Source organism: Zerene cesonia, chromosome Z, assembly GCF_012273895.1.
Source record: "Zerene cesonia ecotype Mississippi chromosome Z, Zerene_cesonia_1.1, whole genome shotgun sequence".
Taxonomy (NCBI): domain Eukaryota; kingdom Metazoa; phylum Arthropoda; class Insecta; order Lepidoptera; family Pieridae; genus Zerene; species Zerene cesonia.
The window spans coordinates 9,404,665-9,423,213 of record NC_052122.1 but is presented as its reverse complement, the minus strand read 5'-3'; the positions used below and the strand labels follow the sequence as shown (position 1 = coordinate 9,423,213).

Genomic DNA, 18,549 nt, shown 5'->3' with positions numbered 1-18,549 from the left:
CAGCGCATTCGTTTTTGCGAATGGAATCTCAAAACTCGTTAATTATTTTGCACAAAATACATTTCATAGGACGTCTTTGTTCTTAGCGCATGTAATAAGTTGAATAAATTAAGTTCAAAAGCTTACGCTGTAAATAGTTAATTACCTTCACTTGCGTATTTGTAAATGTGAAGTTTTCTCGGCTCGCAAAAGAGACATATACTATAATTCTATAGGTAAGCTTGTTTCACTCTTTATATCTAAGTTCAGTGATATTGACTTGTTTAATTACAACAGTAAATTGAATGCTCGTCGACTAGTACTATATACATTCAAATTCAATTTTACGTAATGAATGAAAACTCTAACTCTGAATCGCGCAAGAGAAGTTTGTGAAGGTAAATCATATGTATTGGCCATATCTCCCCGGACTATGACACGTCGCTATAATCGGTCCCACCCAGAGTCTCGCTTGTTGTTGCAGGCAGTTGCGATCATACTGACGAGGGAATAAATAAATATAATTATTATCGTCCTACACGTAGAAGACGAAAACTATTATTACGAGCTTATACATTGTCAAACAAGTCCGTACATGAAGCTTATGGCAGCGTATCGTTAGAGACGTTTCTTGTATACGTACTATTACGATACGCTTACGAGACGACTATACTTAGGTTCATTATAGGGGATTTCGTGTGGTGTGCGAAAGGAGAAAAATATCACCACATAGCAAATAGTATTTGCTAACTTTTAAATTGTTTATTATACCACAACTTCGTTCTGTAACAGATAAACGTAAATAGATAAAGTATGTATAAAATATAGTCTGTATTTGTAATATGAATGTTTTTTTATTACGTATAAAATTATACCACAGATCAACAACTTTTCATAGGATACAATTGAATTTATTACACGCGGTACTTTATAAGGTAACTAATTAGTATAGATAATAATAATTATAATCAGAACAACGTACAACGAGATATCTCATGCTTTTCATAAATGCTAATTTTCAGAAAGAGCAAATAGCATCATTGTAATCTAAACATGATTTTAGTATATAGTCTACCAAACAATTCCACTGTATAATGCTGCTAGACTACTCGTAAACGTAAACACGAACAAGCCAAAAGTTTTTGCCGTACTTCCAATAACTATTATCAAAATCACGCTACTTTAATAGAGATTGATTCCCACACCATTTGTTAAGCCAAGGCCTGGTGATCGCCGAAATGGCTTAGCACTGAAGGACGTTGGTAATTGAAGTCACCGCAACAGATCGCTCCGATTAACTAACGTCTTGCTGATTTAACACTCGAATACGTCATGTATCAAGTGGAGCCATTTTGAATCTTGACACGTACTCTATGTTTCGTTTGGGGAATTAAGACTTACTTGGATTTCGAGCTACGCTTTTCGCATGTCGTGGGAGAGACAATACGGTGAGCTCAAACGGGTCAGGCAACTATATGAAAGTCGAATTTGGTGTTTTAATGAGAAATAGCGTCGCAAATCTATTATGCTTCAAATAGCGTATGCTTACACATACATAATCATTCTTGCGTGAAAGTAATCATTGATTAGGTACCTTCATTAAGTCATCTCAAGGGATCTAATGGCCTCTGCCAAGCATTTATTGACTGAACTGGAAACGAAATATGATGTATCGAAATCTTACCGTTATTCTGAACATTCTGTTTTAAATTTTGAGATAGATGAACAATAAAATTGTATAATACAGTCTTACCTTCTCAGGGAACCAGGGTGTGATGAACGGCATTTGGAACGTATTAGCATACGAGTGGAGGGTGTCGAAGGAGTCCGATGGCACGGAGCCGAGCATGGCGACAGCACCGCGGGTGTACTGGTTGCAAACTGTAAACAAATATTGGATGGAATTTCCTTGAGTTATATCGTTTACATGCTATAGTGTCTTAACAATGTGATTAATTAAGGAATTGGGACATTTAAAAAAAAAAAATAGATTGGATAGAATTAATTCGATTCATTACGCAGTATTATAGCACAAAACTTTTTATCGTTCTAGAAGAGGATATGTCCATTAATATATATTTTTTATTAAATTCACTACGAAGTAAATCTAATCTAAATGGATTTAGATATACATCTTCTATGTTACTTTACACATAACTCAAAAAATATATAATGAGCATTTTCGTTCAATAGATTTTGCTTGGAACCAAAAAATCCTGAGGTTTTGTTTATTTTTACGCCAGCATTATCGGGTTGGAAAAAGTGACGAAACTGAGCATTGCCGAAAAAACGGCAAAAGTTTTTTAACCATTATTCCAGAAGCTTAGCACGGTTCGGTATTTCGTTGGTATTTGCAGTGGATTTTATTTTTACATACATGAATTCTAATTTGCGTTGTTCTTTTTAATTTGATGTTTACTTTGAATGGGCATTTGGATGCAGTGTATGTTGGGATGTTAGAAATATAGCAAAAAATTTATTTTGAAATCTATTCAATATTTTACGAAATTTTTTAGCGTCTGTACGATGTGTTTCTGGTTTTTAAAATCATTACTGTGTTCGAAAGACATTTTATATGTACAATCAGAGTCAATAAAAAAATGTCTAAAGAGGTATAAATTTTGTTATTATGTGATTAATTCGTATTAGTAAACAATATACTCATAAAATGCATTATCATTTATAAATGTTATGTTTTACCTTAGTTATACTTGTTTGTTTTTGTTGAATGTTGTGTTTATCTTTAATTGTTGTGCATATAATGTATAATACTAAACTTTTTTTTGTATTGAGAGGAAATGTTTATGCAACAACAGCCGATGAACCTAAATAAATAAATAAATAAAAATGTTTATTAAGTGTAACGAGCTGCCCATCTCGATTCCACCCGGGATCACGGTCTTTTCAAATTCTCAAAAATTTATTTGGTATTATCGTATTCCAATATTGTAACACAACACAGATTACAAAAGTATTTTTTTAATTATACGCTAACAAATTTATTTTTTTAACGAGTGTCGGCGATAAGGCGCCTCCACGGTAAAACGAAGGACGTGGGTTCAATCCTGCATCACGTTAAATATTTTACCGTTTATAACTTTTTCTTTATTAAGCAGATTAATACTACTCAAATTAAATAGAGTATCGTGTTAAATACTTTGTAGGCAGTCAAATTTAAAGGTCAAATTAGGATTATACAGTTTCACGAAAAGGATCGTTATCATCTTAATTTCCGTTAAGTCGACAAAATTCAATCATCAATTTAATTCAGTCGCTTAATTAAGAAATCATATAATTTCAATATTAATTTTATCGTTTTACGTTATAATTTGTTTGTTATAACAATCATTATATTGATGGCATATATTTTGTTTTATTTTTATTTTTTAACAATATATTGTTTGTCATATATTAGTTAAAATCGATGGAATATTTATCAAAATAGTTGTCATATTACATTAAACTATCGGTCTAGCCAGTCTTCGCATATATGTCCAAAGATGAAAGAAGTTTTGAAATCGGTCTTGTAGTTACTGATATGAACTCTTAGACCAAACAAAAACAGAACTCATCAGCCTTATATTATTAGTAGAGACTATAAATCAGTGTGGTACATTATATATAATATTAATTATGCATTTAATCACATTTACTCTAAAGACTACATATACTACATATATTAAAATTTTTAGCCCGACTCTTTATTTAATGCTATATTAATTACCGTAACAAACGCTCCTCATACATTTATTTCTATAAGTAAATTGAATCTAATGAGCTATAGTATAGTTCGATAAAGTTTTGACACAGCAAGTTCTCATTATCACGCGCCTCAATAAAAAAACCCCGCACAGTTACTGTACAAAAGGGAATTTACATGTGAATTATCACAGGTGAATTATCCGGCTTTCGGAGCGTCGTTGTCATACCATCGAATATTGATTTCGGCGTGGGAGCATAAAAGTACTATAGAGTGTATTTGAGCGCATTTAGACTGTCCGATACGATGCGCTTATAACGTAATTATTTCCCACGTCCAGTCATTCATTCCATCCATTTCAAAATATAAAACTTATGTAATTGAAATAACAGTTATGTCCTCATTCATCAATGAAGGACGTTTGTAGAACCATGATTAGTTTTCACAACGTATAAATACTAAAAAGGCTTGCTGATGCTAATGATAGTAGTTGTATTTGTTTATATATGAAGATGATTTAATTGTGAAATCGATTTTATTCATATTTAATACTTAAAGATATATTTAAGTGAAATCTTACATACATTAATAGTTCATGCTTGGTTAGTAAATTAGAGCAATATGAGCTTTTGTTCTTAGACTTACTGTATACAGTTTTTTAATGCCAATTTTAAGCTAAATTCAGATAAGAAACCAGACGTCTGAAGCGTAGTTTATGACTATTTATTAATACTTAAGAAAACAGATCAACGACCGATATTCTTTCGTCGTACAACTCAGTCAAACATCATCCTGGTACGATATCGAATCGCAACGTATGAAGGCGCTTTAAGAATGAATGACGGTGACTGCATTTGATTTACAGCGCGCTAACACCTTGCGCTTTGAGTCAGTAATCCGAAATCAATGAACTTCGCGGCTTCATGATATATCTTGGGAAATGAAAATGGTTCTAGTTTTTAATACTCTCTGTGGTGCGAACGAGACCTAATAATGTTCGGCTTTGAGTAACTTTTAAAGCGTACATTTATATCTGTTGTAGTTACAACACTATAAGATTGATTTAGATATGAATGTGCATTAATACGAATCGTAATTTATGGCCAATAGTAAATACAAAGTTACGCCTTTAATTATGTAGCAAGATAACACTACTACAATACTAATGTCTTATCAGAGGATATAACAACTAAATAGCTTTTTCTTTCTTTTGTATTGAATTTATAAATTTTATACATACTTATATTCAACTAAAATAGATTTTTAACACTTAAATTATCATGTGAGTTAATGTATAAACGCTGCTTATCTAATGAATTTCACTGTGTTAAATTTTAACCCCTAATATTACAAACTTTACATCTATCAATAACAATAAAACGCACAACTATTACTAAGTATTTATAACAAGATTCAGGATTGAATCGTACAACTAAAAATATTGTTCAGCAAATAACATATAGTGTGGACTAGTAATCATATCAAACAAATTTCGGGTGTCTAAATTGTTAGCTCGGATATCTTGAGTTCGTGTCAACATTTACTGAAGTCATATCTGAAAATACAGGGTGTTCTATCTCGTTTATGTAATGATTGTTTGATATAAAACAGAATAACACGAGATATGTTTGTTACTGGACGACCGTTTTTTTTTAATTTGACTGTTTTTTTTTATGTCATAGCGGGCACTGGGCTGGTGGTTCGCCTGATGGTAAGCGATCACCACCGCCCATGAACATTCGCAGAGGTAGTGCCTCTGCAAAGGTGTTGCCCGCTTTTAAGGGGTAAAGGAAAAGGAAAGGATTAACGACTGGAAAGAAGGAATGGACTGGGACGGGTGAGGAAAAGGAAATGGGCGTCCGGCTCCCCCACTCACCGTACGAAACACAGTGGCATGCCACTATTTCACGCCGGTTTTCTGTGGGCGTGTGGTACTTCCCCGGTGCGAGCTGGCCTAATTCGTGCCGAAGCGTGCACGACTCCCACAATAGTTTTTGTGACGGTTTGTTTAAAAGCAACATTTTTGCATATTCTTAATGTCTTCTTGATGATTGTTACATAATAATCATTTTCTAATAATTATTGATGAATTCATGGAATTGTAGCTGACAAGACAACTACAATTAGTGAAAGATATTAAACGCTATTGGAACTTTCGGTAATGTTTCGCTGTTCTTATCTATTAGATTCGACATATTTGGATCAATAATAATGTAGTACTTATATTATTGTTTAAGAAGAGCTGTTTAAGTTCCCCCACTCCTATTTTATGGCACATAAATGTTAAGATCAAACAAAATAGAGAATCTATTTGACTGCAATGTCCACTGCTGTGAAAAGCAATAACAATGTTCTAGTGTTACTTCAATGGAAAAATACGAGTGAGCGTAGGTTCGTTTTAGTGTCAACAGAGCAGAGTACCGCCCCACACGAAGAGTTGGGACCTAGCGTCAAAACGTAGCCGTGTGCTAACTGAGCGATATAACACACACATACACACGCTTATATGGCGCAATATTAATAGTATTTTTATTTAACTAATGATGTGCGCACACATAAGAATTGGGAACAAACGGGAGGCTTAAACATCAGAATCGGTTTAACCAGCGGGAAGCCTTGTTGTAACAAAGGCAAAAAATACAGTTTTTTTTCAATACGGTTGAAAATTCTGTTGAATTGTACGTGTATGCTTAATTATATTCAATAAAAGCTATCAAAGATATTCACATGTTTTTTCTCAATTATAGATCACTTTTTTATTTGTTGTATTGACAAAATATGGACTGATTTACGCATATAAAAAGATTACCTTTTCTAGTAATGCATATTAATTGACATATCAATTTGTATCTATTATATATATATATATATATATATATATATATATATATATATATATATATATATATATATATATATATATATATATATATATATATATATATATACATTGTCTTGCGGTATCGCAATGAACAAAATAGCATAATGAGCGTAATAAATATCTTTCCCTCTCAAATTACTTCCAAAAGAATGGAATTACAGAAGTTTTCAAGAAAAACACATCCTGTAAAACCAAAAAGTTGTTTGGGATAAATATAATACATATTTAACTTTTTTTATTAAAGATTTATGGGAAAGAAGATAATGAAATTCGGTATTTTTATGTTTGAAACGTAATCAATTTTAAAACGGCGCGATCGACGGAAAGCGCTTATAAATAAAAATATTTTTTACAACGGATTTTCTATTGGAAACCGATAGAGAATATTAAGTGCCTGACGCTCTGGAGCAAAGCTTGAATTAAACAAATGAATTGCAATTTTAATACGCCAAGTCTATTCACAGTTATCAATGGGGAATAGCCATTGAATCGCGTTATTCAGATAATAGTTTTCGACATAAATACGGTTATATATAGGAAATTGTAAAATGCTTGTTATAATATAATATATTTACATTCATGATCACTGATATTTGGTCATACTGTTATTTTAACTCGTACTTTCTCACACAAGTAAAAATATTATTCAGTTGTTTTTTTACCATTTAAAGAAAAGCGGTTCACATTTTTTACACATTTAACTAATATATTGTTAATTAATTGATTCCAATATTTGATATATAATAGTTGATTCTATCATTAAAACGTGCTTTTTGTCTTTTAACTATGTTTAATATACAGAAACCACGTTTCCTTGATAGTAATAATTAAAACCGATGAACTGTCTTAAAATGAGCAATTGACGCTATTGGACAAACAAAATCCAGAAGGCATTGCTATCTCGTTATGCGACCAATTGCCAAGAATGTAAGGTCGACTCTTGGCGAGGCTTTCAGTGGTCAAACGTGACTAAGCTAGCAATGAGGCCCCTGCGGCCACCGGGTGTGTTTGCTTTTTTTATTACCGCATCCATATTTCAACAGGACGATCCCACAATATTTGGGAGCACTGAGAGCAGTAATGCGTGCGTGGTAGGAAAGATGATTCCGACCTCTTTTCAATATTCCTCGCAAAAACCCACAAGTGAATTGTTAATAGAAAGAAAACGGGATGGGTTTTTTTCCTTTCCTAACGTATTTTAACCGATGTTTATCTTCCGAGGTACGATTGTATGAAGCATCTAATAAAAGGTCCGTGAAATTACATACTCCGGAATAATGTTTCATGAATTTGATTTTATTAGGCCTTTTTAGGTATTCGAAAATGTTTATTTGGGGGAAATGTGACCTAGATTTGTATTGAATCAAATATACTGTTTAGAATGCGAACATTTATAAGTGGAATGTGTGAAACGAAATTAGATTTATATTGAGAAAACTTCGTTTTGATTTTTTTCGGTTAAAAAAAATTAATGAAAGGATATAATTTACTGGTTCTCCCATGACCACCAGATTAGTTGCTGATGGGGAACTGAATAAATAAGAAAAAAAAAACAATTTGACAGAATCAATACAATTTTATAGATATGTTGTATGTTTCTGACAGTTTATTTATTTATTTATTTAATTCCACATTGATATGCTGATAATGCAGATCATCATCATCATCATCATCATCAGCCCATACAGGTTCCCACTGCTGGGACACAGGCCTCCTATGACGGATAATGCAGATAACAGTGATGTATTAAAAATTTCATTATTCCGCCTTCAGAAAACGAAGAGAGTCCCAAATCATCTACATCTTTTTTCATTAATAATTTAACTTTTCTTTAAACCAAAAAAGCAGGATTCTAAAAGCAAAAGATAAGTCGAAATCGACGCCAAAAATAAGTGATATTTGAAAAAGTATGAGTTTATAACTATGGCATATATATAACATATAGATGTTGTAATGGTCTTAATAATTCCTTACCGAGTGGAAATGCTTCCTTGCCGTGGTTAAAAGTTTCGCACCCTACCTCATGCTGTGGACCCCAAACTCCATGGGCTCATTTATTCACCACTAGCAACATCTGCTCAATATCTGAAGTGCCGTAATGATACTTTGAAGTTGTCAAATTATCGCTAACACTAAGCGAAGATCGGAATGTTATGGAAGTTTGTTGTAAATTAGTCCTTGTGCCTTCGTGATTAGATATACGAAGTTGTGTAAAGTGTTTGTTGTCGAATTAATACTAATTGGTACAAGTTTAGGTAGTGATTTGTTCGCTAATGAGTGAGAACTTTGTTTCGAAGTTTTTAGTGAAGACATTTTGTGTAGATACACAATCAAAATGTTATTTGTATGTATTTACATAGATGGATGTGTGATCAAAGGACAATTAATAGAAGGAAGCAGTCATTTTATGATGCAGATAGATGTTGTGAAGTAGACAATTGCAAAGAAAGGATTTTCATAAATTCTTACCCCAAGGGAATGAATGTTTTGTACTATGAAAACATATAAGTACTGTGGGCAACAGCTAGTTAATAAATAAAATGTAAATAGAATATAACGAATTACAGAAAAAATATTGGAAGGAACAGCATGAGAAAAGAAGTGAATTTTATACAAACTCCAGGACGGAATATGAAACTTGCGAAAGGAAATTGACCACAACGAGAAGTACAAAGATTAAATTGATCCTGGCATGTTTCCAGGTAAACTGCACCGGAATTATAAAATATGATTTTATGCTGATTCTATATCTTAAGACCTCTGCTTTTTACCCTTCATTATATATTGACTGTCGGCTATATTTCACTAATTGTTTCTAAAAACAAGCATATTTTAAGGGATTTAGATAATTCAATCTGAATTATGGTATTACTGTAAGGTTCAGTTTGAAAATGTGAGAGTTTGGGACGTTGGAAGTAATCCCTGAATCTACTAAACCGATAGAAAAAATTCGTCAATAGGAAGCCACATTATGTGTAACTGTCTCGAACAGGCTAAATCTTAATTTGTTTTTTTATTAATTGACTTCAAAAAGAACATGATTCCCGATTCGACTGTATTTTTTGTGTTTGTTACCACATAGCTTTTTACTAGTTGAACCGATTTTGATTATACTTTTTTTATCAAAGCTGGTGGTTGGTGGGGCCTCGTTAGACATCTAGTTGTGACAATATTTAGGCGGCTTAGTTTATTGTTAAACACAATTATTTTGTCTAACAAACATGGGCAGAGCCGGACGCGTGCCTAGTATATAAACAAGAATAAACTAGAATTAAATATTATAACGTATATGGTGCAGACGTCTAATAACTGTTTCTTGCCAATTTGTTTGATTGCTCACGTGTAGTTTGAGTTTTAGTTAACAAAGAATTTGTGAATATTCATAAAAGTTAGTTTTATTCAACTCTTATAAGAACATCGTGTATTCTTCCGACATATAGTCTGGGTTGTTTGGAGATATCGCTAACAAGCTACAAGTTCTAAGAATTGTTAAAATTTATCAGATTTGTTTTGATATTGAATTTAGAACAAATCTTAACGCTTATTTTATGGGATTAGCTCTTCTGCCCTGTCCTATGTCTTTAGGGAATTGATAATTGTGTAACATTAATATTTTAAACATTAGTTGACGTGTATAATTAAGAAAACTAACTGAAATACAAACAGAATTGTCTTGAACTCCACTCATGGCGACATATTGTGCTAGCAAAGCCTGAAGACCATTCCGTTGGATATTATTTTCAAACTACTAAGCTTTGCTAGTTTAACGACTGCAGTCATACTAGTATAGTATATGATGTTTCACTTATACTATTATTTCATAAAATGGCGACGCATTTAACAATAACAAAGTATTGTAAAAAATACTTTCCCAATAAGAGTCATATATTATTTAGTAATATTTATTTACATGAACATATGGCTTATCTATTGTATTTTTGTTGCCTTCGCATCATTAATTGATTACACCTAAAATACATATATAAGCTAGATGACCGGCCCAGAGTTCTTGCTGGATATCCCTGTTATATGTCACGTAATTGCTTCTGGATTGAGTGTTTGACAGAAGTGACAATTCGTGACAGAGGTATTGTGGGAAACTGTCGTACGCACGCCAAATCACATGTCCAATTTGCCTTGCCACTGTAATCAAATAACAAGATTCTTGGTTTGCAAAAAGCGTGCATCATTTTCATATAATTGTTTTGTACGGTAGGTAATTATTTGGAAGATATGCAAGCAATACGTGAATATTGAGATATGTTTTAAATACAATTTGATTTTAGAAATATAACCTTTTAATATGCTTTTATTAGCTTCACCTCTAGGTTATCGTTATGGACTCAATCTAATCCACTAAAGATTAAACAGACATATAGTCCAAACATTGTACCTCATCAAGGATCGGTGACAATGCAATAAATCTATGATTTTTTTCTAATTATCCTGATTAGGATCACCAGGATTAAAAATGTTACTTACTTTATAAGAGAAGTGAGATAATTTAGTTTAATTCATGATGAGAGTGTTTTTTTTTTAATTATGTTATTAATTTACTATAGATATTGAGTTCATGAGCTTACATCATTAGATGATGCTTCCGGCAAACCTTTTTGGATTCCGTGGAGAATATATAAGAGATCGATTTATTAATTATAAAATTGAAACAACGCTTTGAACAAATATTTCCCATAATTACTATACATTTTAAGGTTACGATAAATCGAACCCAAAGACGTTAAACGTATTCAAATGTGTTCGAATTAACTAGCGATATTAACGAACCTGAAAAATTCGCGCCAGTTTGTCATTTGGAATAGGGCTGCGAATCGCGAGGCCTCATTTAAAATGTCGAATGGCAGGCATTCTTGATCAAAGCCCATCTGAGTGTAATGACGGCTCTGTGAATTTTTATGTCAGGCCTAGTTCTAAGGCAGCCGATACATTTGCAATGCGATTATGATGCCTTTGCTCAAGCGAACAATAGTTTGAGGTTTTATAAATTTATATCATTTTGGGTGGAATACAGTACAAACATACAGTACAAACATACAGTACTCTCTTTACACAAGTAAAGAGAGAAAGATTTCGATTAATAATTATACTGAACGATTAGAAATAAACACATTTTAAATAAATTGAAAAAAAGCTTAAGTGCTTGTTTCTACGACCCGAAGCTGACGTCTCTGACGAAAAATGACAAGGAGAACCGAAAGCGAAATGAGATGTATACTACCTTTAGCTAGGCAGAGAGTGAGATTTTTATGTAATTACATTATTGTTTGATATGTCCTTGCATACTTAAACTAACAACTTCTAATATTTTCTGTTGTTTGGTGAGTATAATTGTTCAAAGTATAAAAACATTCACTGTCTTATTACAATGAAAGTTGTTCGTTATTTATAAAAATCTAATCCCAGTAATGGATTGGCACGGACTAAAACCTGTAGCGTAGTCTGGGTAAAACTTTGTGGTTAGTTATACATTTTTTTATATTCGCTCCAAAAACGCAAAGCCGTTGTGCAAAGGAATCAAATATCCATCTCATAAAAGTAATATGCGTTGAATGGTTTAGCTGTTCTAGGTACTTGATTTTTTTTTTTTTTTAACGAGGAGGAAATCTTCCAAAGATGCTCCAGCTTTGGGGGAAAAGTAGAGCATGTGGGATTTCTACCCACTAAAACCTCCTCGGCGGCCAAACTCAAAGAACAAAAGCAGGGATCCTGGGATCTCCTATGGAACGCACCAGAATCCCTTAGTTACTTGTAGGTAGGTACTTGATCTACCCACTAACCTTCCCGCTAGATTTAAAATGGCACACAAAATAAAGAAGTTCTATAGAAAGTAATGAGACCCCTTAGACGCCCTTAATCCAGTCCTATTCTAAAATCGAATCCCAGAGGACGCTAACACTAAACAAAATCCTTAATTTTCCGTTTAGAAATTAAAAACTTTTTAACGTATTTAAAACGCGATTTATTCATTTTATTATTAACCCGACGTGTCGAACACTTTACAGCGAGCGTGGTCACGGGGAGACTGAGGTGTTATATGTCTTGAAGGTCATACAAAAATTGTTGTTTGTCGACTACCAAACAACAAACGTCGGGTTAGTAATATAATGAATAAATCGCGTTTAAAATCCGTTAAAAACTTTCTAATTTCTAAATGTATTATAATACTCGCGTGAAATCAAATACAAAAAACCTTTAGAATTACCGTATTAAATCGTGTAAGCCATCTTTTACTAGGAATACAGAAGAAAAAAATGTGTTAAACACCATGTTCATACTATCAATATCTCAATAAAAAATGTGCGAAATTGCGGGAAACTGCTAGTATAATATGTCATATTTCCAAGAATTAGGAGTAAAGAGAGCTTCACGACTTTTTTTAGGTCTACTAAGTATATAGTCATATATTATTCACATTTACATTTGTTATTCCATTGCCATTACCATTTACTATTATATTTATTCGTGTGTTGAAGATACCTTTGTTTGCATGTTTACTCAAAAACAGACAGCCTATCAGTCTACCCTTTACCAGAACCATAGCCAAAAATGGCACTAATTAACAAATATATCTAAAGAATTAAAACCATTAGATACGAATACGCTCGTTAATTGCTGTAACAGTATCAATTACCTCCTCGAAATCACCCTTTTGGAAAGGTTAAAAGCGTTTACGATAAAAGTTTGAGTGTCATCGTGGCGTAGCAATTTCAAGCATCTCCTATAGAAACAATCCTTTTGATCACACAGTAGGCTCTGCTAGTATTAAAAAAGCAATTTTTTCTGACGTTTTCAAATTACTCGAAAACAATGAACACAATCCGTCACCTGTACAGCTTACCTGTTGCTCTCAAATGCAATTTGGGCAACTCTATTTCACAATAGGATACGAAACAATGAATGATAAAAAACAACGAGCCTTTACATTGGAATTTATATAGAAGTTAGAAACGCGGTCCCCGGAGGACACCCGAATTAGGTTCGTAACGTATTTTTGGTGAAATAAAATCGAAACGTTAATATAAGACTCTGGAACGTTCGGATAAGATTTTGTACAAAGATTTGTTGGTATTTGCAACAATTTACGATATTTTTTCGAGCGAATGTCTTTTTGGCGAATTGTGTAAATTTCCACGAGTTATAACTGAACAGTATGTTTTACTCAGCGATATAGCTTTTAGCTCTAGGTAGAAAGTAAGACAACAACATTAATTAAGAATAAAGAATAATGTATAATTTCATGCGCGTTCTGAATATATTTCATATTTATAAATGTAACTTTCAAATAACTAAAAAATAAATTCGAAAACCTAATTACAAACGGTCGAAATGCTTGAGTAAGTAGGCCATAATTACGCGTAGATGAAGAGTTTGCGAATACGTCTAATTAAACTATACCTAACTAGTTGAGGCCACATAAGATTGCAATTAAAAACTTTTCAGTACGTGGGTGTTTGCAATATTCTTGGTATTAAGTAATCTTTCTTCAGATTGAGTTGGAATTTACAGTCTGTGGCGTAAATAAGTTCATGATATAACTGGGAATATTTGTGGAAGTAGGTAGGAAATTCTACTATCGAAATCGACCGCCAGTCTACTCAACTGACTGCTCGGATAAGACCGAATGGAAGGAATTAAATAAATAAATAATAATATAATATGAACAAGAACATTATAATAATTACGCGACTCAGAAGTTGAGTCGAAACAGATGGGAATATGCTCAGAGATTTCTATATTATGATATAAGGTAATGCAAACAAAACTGTCACCTGATGATGAGCATTGGTTATCAGCACAACATTCAAATAAAGATGTATTGCAAAATGAATTGTCAATAATTATCTGATATAGAAAGGAAATATGATAATATCGCAGACATACGCAACTACACTCATTAAATAGTTAACTCCTTTGTAATCTGGAGATCCATTGGTATTTTTACAAAATTCACATCGCTGGTAAAGGGAAGCAAACTTTCAATAAAGCATATATTGCACTATGGACCCGAGGTTCCAAGGGTGCTGATATTTTGTCAACGAGCCAAACTCTAAATATCAATTGAGGTGAGGATACATAGACAGCTAACATTCCTGGCATTCTTCATTCCTCGATATCATATGAAAGGGAATTGCAGCGTTATGGAGAGGAAATACAAAATGCGATGAATTATTTATGTTACTAACATAAATATAAACATACATAGTGCAACTCGATTGTGTCAATTTTTTGTCGGTTATGCTCACTTTAATATTTCTTCGTTTCGAAAAGTTTGCAGTAAAGCCGATGGTTTTTTTTAATTTTACAAATGCTTGAATATTTGTGAAATTTTCGTATTTGTTTACTAACGGTTAAACTATTTGATCCGATGAAAAAAACTGGAATACCAGCCAGCCGTATTTGTATACGATCTGGGCCAGCCTTTAACATCTAACACCGGCTGACATTTTATTTCTATCGACTTTTACTCTATTTTGGTGAAAATTGTTTATGCCAGGAAAGTAAACGGCTTTTTTTACTGCATTTCCTCTAAAAAATGTAATATCATGAATATTTTAAAATCAGAATGAATTCTAAATTGCCATCAATAGATTTATTAGTTAACGTGTGTGATTAATTAAACGTTTTTTTTTCTTTTAAAAATGAAGGAACTTTTTAACGTTTGTCACCTACATTATAAACACCCTTGTCTAGTATGTTTGTTCGTTACTGACTCCTTAAGACTCAATTTTGATCAAATTTAGACATAATATTAAAAAATTTGTACACTTATCAAGGATCGTTGAAAAAACAATAAAATTATGAGGTTATCTTATTACGCTGATTAGGAATGTAATTAGACGTTAAGGTATCATAGTTTTAATATGAGAAAATAAATTTATATGTATAGTGTGATATATAATAATAATAATCGTGATAATAAATTTTTGTTCATCTATCTATATAAAATAAAAATGAATCTCTATTTCCCTTGGTCCGCTCACACCATCGCGCGTGAACGTCTGCACCGCTTTCAAAAATTATTTCACCATTAGAAAGCTGCAATTATACATATGTATATACCATGGGTAAAACCGGGGCGAACAGCTAGTTTGCAATAATTTAATTCTATGGGTATCTTACAATTAAACAGATTTATACATCTGACACTTTAAATTTAAAACCGTATAATAATAACTTTAAAACCTACTAGAGGGTAAATTAACGTTAAAAATATGTTATAATAATTTGTAGTAAAAATTAAACAAAAGAAATACATAATATGGTATTAATACATCATCTATGTTTGTTCTATTTAAGAAAACACAATGCATTGTCGTCGAGAACGCTCCATTTAATTAACATTTATAACATCCATTTACGTAAAGAAAAAGCTTAATCCAGAGATTAAAACTGCAATATTACGATTCGATTCATATTAGTATTCAACGTACGTATTAATAGTTCACAAAGAGGCTCATGCGGTTTCAATCTAAACAGCACTATAAGAAAGCGAAGTGACTATATATAGTCTTTTCGCTTTTAACATTGAAGCAAATACCGAAATATAGCCCTATTTTTCTGTAAAACGAGTTTGTTTAACTTTCTTTTAAAGATCTCCGATATTAAAGTTTGCGCAAACTTTGTATTTTTTCATAAATTCTTCCTTAGTACAGCGAATTGAATACTGCTGGCATTAAGTAGCTCATTTATGGTTTCGTTTGAATTATACCCGAGGGTAAATTAACGTTTAATAAACGTGTTTTATTTCTATTTAACTGTTTTATATGAATGTATAATCTATATATGTATAGCAATAATACATTTTGAAATTTAAGAATGTATTATTTTGAAATAATATATACACATAAATAATCTATAGCTAGTGCTAGTTTAAATAATGCTTAAAAATCTCATAAAATTATACATTTTGTAATTATATGACATATTAATTCAGCTATTTAAGTAAATTTTCATTTGCAAAAGTTTATGCAGCATAAAATTTGACCCCTTTTTATGAATTACAAATAAATATGGAGTTAATAACTTTAATAACTATCAGTTTATTTCGTAAAATAAAGTATATTTTTAAACAATTATTTTTCATGCACTTGAGCCTAATGACTGGACACGCAGGTGTCAAAATTCCATGAAAAAAATATTGCTCAAAATTTCCATAAAAATAAACATAAAAGTGCGCATAATAATATAGTGGATAATAGCCGCAAATCTTATAACGGCGGTGACGGACAAAAAGAATGCTTCTTTGTGGAAGCATCAAAGAGGGGACAAGTATAGGGCAGTTAGGGATTTCACTCTCAAAGCTCAAAGTGTTTTGATCAGTCCACCGTGACGAGGCAAAATAAAAAGATATCACCGTGTTGCATTTAAATGAAGCGCCCGTTGAGAACACCGCAAAGAAAGTTGGCTTCTCGCTTTAAAATTGCGTTATCTTTATGAATTGGACTAGGGAAATTTCCCTCCGATGTATTCTTATGAGAAATAGATTTCGGTTTGTAGAAAATTTGTGTGTAACTTGTAAGAGGTTTTAGAAAATCTCTGTGTGTCAAGATTTTTTCTAGAATGCAAGAACATGATTTGTGAGAAACTGCATTTGAATACTGTGATTTTCTTTTCAAGATAAAAATAGAATGGTAGCTGTTGGTTGAGTTAAAAATAAATCCTACTAATGTTATAAATGCGAAAGTTTGTAAGGATGTGTGTGTTTTTGTTGCTCTTTCACGCAAAAACTATTGGACCGATTGGAATGAAATTTGTTACGTAGACAGCTGGACAACTGAAATAACATATAGGCAAATTTTTATCCCGATATTCCTATGGGACTTACGGGGTTGAAACCGCGGGGCGCAGCTAGTCTTATATAAGCGAAAGTCCTAAGTATGTAGCTAAATTATGATTGTGCGCAAAAACGATACCCTGTGGGGACAAGATTATTATCTAAGTATGCCGTAGGCGTCCAACCATTGTCCCATACAATCCAATATCTTTAACAGTATACAAATCGATACTAATACAATCATTTTGGAATCTAACATCTGGTTATTATTATTGGCAATATCGTGACAAGAATCCGAATCGTATAATTGATAATAATAATCATTCTAGTTTATGTTTCGGGATTTATTACTTGGCTATGCTAATAGCATAATATAACTGTATGTAATTTTGATTTTGACGAACAAATCGTTAAAAAAGACGTGAACATAACCATTTATAAGTATTACGAGTATTGTAGTTTATTCACGATGCTCTTACGTGTAAAGATATTTTACATTAAATTTCAGTTTGGTTTTAAACATAATAGGTATATCTTAAAGATGACCAATCATAGTCCTGTAATGGCTTATTATAGGCAATAATGCTATCCAGATTATTGGCCGCAGCGTTGTAGCTGGATATTTATTGCAGGAAATTAATTAGGAATACTTTGTGCTAAAGACAGCAGATAAATTAGTGTTATTGGAATTTCGTATAACGTTATGAAATTCTTTCCTATGTTCCCTGTGACTGTAGAATAAGTCTGGTTGATATTTATTTGTAAATATAGTGGGTTCTTTTACGAATTATCTTTGCAAATATTTACAAGGGTTTGCAGAAGTAATATAGCACTTAACACTATGTTTAGAAATCATTTTTTGAAATGTATGAATGATATTGCCATACTCAATTACGATATGTATGAAACACTTCTATTCTTGTATCATTAAGACACAACGTACACTTAGACATTTTTTTATTTTGTCGTTATGATTCAATTAGATTTAATAAAACTTGTTTGCCGATACTTTTTACGAGTTGTTTAAAAACTTCGCGAAGCAATCTGACCGTTGGCGCTGACAGTCGGGACGTATGAACACGCTGATACGCGTTATTCTAAAACGCTTAAAGAGGTTGATATGTTTCGACTGTTAGTGAATTGTCAGTGTTCTGTCAGCGTGACTCTCAAACCAGCTTTATATTGATCTCATTGTAT

The 18,549-nt window shown here is 32.3% G+C and overlaps 1 protein-coding gene across 1 annotated transcript in view; it reads right to left on the bottom strand.

Moving 5' to 3' along the window:
- Window positions 1–18,549, bottom strand: part of LOC119835867 (glutamate receptor 1-like) — a 139,009-nt gene that overhangs the window by 55,174 nt on the left and 65,286 nt on the right. The window contains exon 4 of the mRNA XM_038360924.1: window positions 1,733–1,860. Within this exon, the coding sequence (XP_038216852.1) occupies window positions 1,733–1,860 (128 nt within the window). The remainder of the gene's footprint in view (window positions 1–1,732; window positions 1,861–18,549) is intronic.